Raw genomic sequence first — 4880 nt, 5'->3', positions numbered from 1 at the left:
GCTTGATCCTTGCCTCCAGCCGGAGAGATTGAGGGAGCGATGGAAAGGGTTGGGGTGGCTTGCAGAGAGAAATCCCATTGGAGGGCTCTGGTCCCAAGAGTGCAGCTCAGCTAGTGGCTTATTACGATGCAGAAAGCCACATGGTTTGTTTCCAGCAGACGCCGAGCTGGAATAAACTCTGTGCAGTTCTCTGCAGCACTTGGTCTGTGTATGAGGGTAGGGGCGTGATCAGGGAGTTCTACCTCTCTCTCTGGGGAGGATACCAGACTCTGCACATGCCTCTTCCATTGCTTGTGGGGTGTTACTTGCCTCACTGATGGGTGAGTCCTGCTGGCCACTAGGGGGCGCACTAGGAGACATAAGATGGGGGACCCCCCGACACACACTGAGAACAATGGGAGCTGGGAGCTGGGTTTGGCCAGGAGGATTTGAAGTCAGGACGTCGGGGGATACCCCAGGGTTTTGTCCTATGGGTCTCTAATGGCAAGCAGCATCTTGCTCCACAGCGGGAGTGTGAGTACCCCCAGGGCTGTGGGGTGCGAGGGGAGCAACAGCCCTTCATCTAACTGTGGTGGCCACAATCTCTCTGCCCAGCATAAAAGTAAACATGGCCAGATGTCAGGTTCCTGATCCCTGCATGGAGGGTCACAGCTGTTCTGCTGACTCATCCTGCAGCTGGACCACGGGGGTCTCATCATCCCCAACTCCGGATGGTTAAGGAAACAATCCCTCATTGGCTGCCCAGGATGGAGAGGGGCCAAGTGATCCTTCTCTACCTCTAAGTTTCAGCTTCTGCTAAGGTTTTTTTTTTTTTTTTTTGGTCTGCTGCTAAGTGAATGACCCCAACGTGCGAGCTCAAAGTGACTGACTATGTTTCCCTCCCTCTGGCTGCTCCACAGGTGACGATGAGGAAGATGAGCCCGAAATCCCCCTGAGCCCTCGGCCACGCCCCCTGGCAGAGCTGCAGCTCAAGGAGAAAGCAGTACCCATGCCCGAAGCCAGTGCCTTCTTCATCTTCAGCCCAACCAACAAGTAGGTGCTGCTTCTCCTCCCATCTGTCAGAAACCCAGCAGTGATCAGTGAGGATAGAACCTGGAACCTCCCGACTGAGCTACAAAGTAACACCTTTAACTATAATGGGCTGTTACAGCCTCTGGAACCAGCTGTGCCCACAAGCTGTCCCAGGGTAGAAGCATGCCGGGCACACAGAATGAGGGGTGCCACCCCCGAGACTCACGCAGGGATCTCCCCAGCTGCACCAGTCCCCAAGCTCTAACCTGGGCTGTCACTCAGCCCCTTGGAGCTGACAATGCTTTGACTGCCTGCCTCCCCTCTCTCCCTTCCCCAGGATCCGAGTGCTGTGCCACCGAATCGTCAACGCCACCTGGTTTACCAACTTCATCCTGCTCTTCATCCTGCTCAGCAGCGTCTCCCTGGCGGCTGAGGATCCCATCCGGCCTGTGTCCTTCAGGAACAAGGTTCCCAGGATGGGCTGTTGGGGAAAGCAGTTTGAGCCACCAGAAACGTGCAGCTTCAGGGGAGCTGCTTGCCAGGCTATTGCCTTGTGCCCAAGGAGAGTTTAGTGCAGGGGATGAGGAATCAGGAGTCCTTGATTCTTTTCCTGGCTCTGGAAGGAAAACCTGTTCCAGGGCTGCAGCAGGGGATTCTGGGTTCTCATTCCTGGCCTGGCACTAACTTTACTTTGTGGCCCTGGGCAAGTCACTTCCTCTCTGTGCCTCACCATCCCAGTCTGTAGCAGAGGGATAATAAAGCTGCCCTGTGAGGTTACATTTGTTCCCCGCTGGGATCTGCTCGGCCCCTGTGGTGCAGGGAGCGATAGGGATACCCGCAGAGCAGTCCTTTGCCCTGTGAAGCACTCAGAGACCCCACAAGTGTGTATGGAGTTATTCATCAGAACTCCACAGCTGGAGATGGGCCATTGGGCAGGGTGCAGAGGTGGCACCAAGCATTCGTGCTCTCAGGCGCTCGGCTGGCTGGTTCTTGCTCACGTGCTCAGGGTCCAACCGATCACCATATTTGGGGTCAGGAAGGAGTTCCCCCCAGGTCACACCGGCTGGCATCTTGGGGCTGGCTGGTTTTGCCTTCCTCTGTGGCACAGATCACTTGCAAGGACCCGCTAGGTATGTCTCAATAAAACAAATCCCTGCCATTGCAGGGGCCTGAGCCATTGGTGGGCCCCTCGATCACTGGACTGCTGGCTCAGGTTTCCGTGGAAACCTCAGCAGCGTGGGGCACACAGCTGAGGTAAAATGGGACTGCTCTAAAAAAGTGGAATCAGGACTCCTGGCTTCTGCCCCTACCAGTGCCACTAACTGCCTGTGTGATCACTGGCAAGTCACTTAACATCGCTCTGTGCCTCAGATTCCCCACCTTTAAATGGTCTTGGATTGTAATACTGTGAATGTACAGAGCCTTTCATCTGAGGACCCCAAAGCACTGTCACTAACCTCGTTTTACACATAGGGAAACTGAGGCCCAGAGAGGGGAAATTACTTGCCCAAAGTCACCCAGCTAGATGCTTACAGAGCTGGGAAAAGAACCCAGGAATCCTGACACCTTAGGCCATGGTCCTTTCCCAGAACCAGGAATTGAACCCAGGAGTCCTGACCCTAAATCGCCAGCATTAACCACTAGAACACTGACTGGCGAGGCCACATCTGGAGTACTGTGTCCAGTTTTGGGCCCCCCACTACAAAAGGGATGTGGACAAATTGGAGAGAGTCCAGCGGAGGGCAATGAAAATGATCGGGGGGTTGGGGCACATGACTTACGAGGAGAGGCTGAGGGAACTGGGCTTATTTAGTCTGCAGAAGAGAAGAGTGAGAGGGGATTTGATAGCCTTCAACTACCTGAACAGGGGTTCCAAAGAGGATGAAGCTCGGCTGTTCTCAGTGGTGGCAGATGACAGAACAAGGAGTAATGGTCTCAAGTTGCAGTGAGGGAGGTCTAGGTTGGATATTAGGAAAACCTATTTCACTAGGAGGGTGGTGAAGCACTGGAATGGGTTCCCTAGGGAGGTGGTGGAATCTCCATCCTTAGTGGTTTTTAAGTTCCGGCTTGACACAGCCCTGTCTGGGATGATTTAGTTGGGGTTGTTCCTGCTCTGAGCAGGGGGTTGGACTTGATGACCTCCTGAGGTCCCTTCCAACCCTAATCTTCTATGATTCTATGAACACTCTCCCCTCCCAAAGATGGGAACAGTAGCTAGGAATCCTGGCTCCCGGGCTCTAACCCTTGGACTGCTGTGCTCTGCCAAGGATAATCCTTTCCTGACTGCTGTGGGGGCTGGGAGGCTTAATTCATTAGTGTCGTAAAGATGCTGGCGTGAAAGAAGCAGTCACAGTGCAAAGCATGTATGTATTATTGTTGTATTTATTATTAGCACCAGGTGTGCAGTTTCCATTCAGCGGGGCAGTGTGCCGTCTGTCTGCCAAAGCTCCTGGTTGTAGGACGTTCAAATAACATCTGGTCTCCTGAGTTACCAAAACCTCTGCCTGATTTTTATCTTCAGGTTCTGGGATATTTTGACATCGGCTTCACCTCCGTGTTCACAGTTGAAATAGTCCTGAAGGTGAGTCACACCCCATTTTTCTGGAGACAGTGCATAATGGGGTGATGCCAGCGGTGAGGGGAGCCGCTGATTGGGGCAGAGCAGAGGCAGGCGTCAGCAGTGGCTGCAGTGAATGGGGAATCTTTGATTGAGGCTGCTGCACACAGACAGACACTGGGGTTTCGCTGGCCAGCCTGTGCCACTTACTGTCACCACTAGGACGGCCACCTCCGTACAGCTGGTCAGAACATTTTCCTCAAACGTTTTTCGTTAGTTTCTCCAAAACTGAAATTTGTCATGAAATTGTGTTGATTCTGACAAAAATTCCTGCCAAAAAAAAGAGGTTTGGAAATGTTCAAAATGTTGTTTAGAATTTGATGTCCTTTCTTTTTTCATGTTTACATTATTTCATACCATGGCAGGAGTAACAGCGCATAATAGGTTTCCATCAATACGAACTAGCAGCTGCCATTAATGTACGCCCATAATATGCCCTATTACTGTGACATGTCATCATATAATAGAAATTAGGGCTGTCAATTAATCGCAGTTAACTCATGCGATTAAATAAAAAAATCACGATTAGTCGCAGTTTTAATTGCACTGTTAATCGATAGAATGCCACTTGAAATTTGTTAAATATTTGTGGATGTTTTTCTACATTTTTAAATATATTGATTTCAATTACAACACAGAATACAAAGTGTACAGTGCTCACTTTATATTATTTTTGATTACAGATATTTGCACTGTAAAAATGATAAATAAAAGAAATAGTATTTTTCAGTTCACCTCATACAAGTACTGGAGTGCAATCTCTTTATTGTGAAAATGCAACTTACAAATGTAGATTTTTTTGGTTCCATAATTGCATTCAAAAACAAAACAATGCAAAACTTTAGAGCAGGGGTGGCCAACCTGTGGCTCCGGAGCCACATGCAGCTCTTCAGAAGTTAATATGCGGCTCCTTGTATAGGCACCGACTCCGGGACTGGAGCTACAGGCGCCAACTTTCCAATGTGCCCGGGGGGTGCTCACTGCTCAACCCCTGGCTCTGCCACAGGCCCTGACCCCACTCCACCCCTTCCCACCCCTTCCCACCCCCTCCCCTGAGCCTGCCGTGCCCTCGTTCCTCCCCCTACCCCCCCCCCCAGAGCCTCCTGCACGCCACGAAACAGCTGATTGGGAGGTGCGGGGAGGGAGGGGGAGGCGCTGATCGGCGGGGCTGCTGGTGGGCGGGAGGTGGGGAGGGGAGCTGATGGGGGGCTGCTGACATATTACTGTGGCTCTTTGGCAATGTACATTGGTA

General features: G+C 51.6%; 1 protein-coding gene across 1 annotated transcript; it reads left to right on the top strand.

Annotated features, from left to right (window-relative positions):
• The first annotated feature begins 889 nt into the window (after positions 1-889).
• Positions 890-4051, top strand: LOC113405101 (voltage-dependent L-type calcium channel subunit alpha-1S-like). The gene is made up of 3 exons (XM_026646566.2): positions 890-1032; positions 1349-1478; positions 3533-4051. Exons 1-3 carry the CDS (start codon positions 989-991, stop codon positions 3635-3637), a joined length of 279 nt encoding a protein of 92 aa, XP_026502351.1. The 5' UTR covers positions 890-988; the 3' UTR covers positions 3638-4051.
• Positions 4052-4880: the final 829 nt, after the last annotated feature.

Source organism: Terrapene carolina, unplaced genomic scaffold (assembly GCF_002925995.2).
Source record: "Terrapene carolina triunguis isolate 2854851 unplaced genomic scaffold, T_m_triunguis-2.0 Scaffold35278, whole genome shotgun sequence".
In the NCBI taxonomy this organism is placed as follows: domain Eukaryota; kingdom Metazoa; phylum Chordata; order Testudines; family Emydidae; genus Terrapene; species Terrapene triunguis.
Note: the sequence above shows the minus strand (reverse complement) of the source record. Positions and strands in the feature narration are given on the sequence as shown.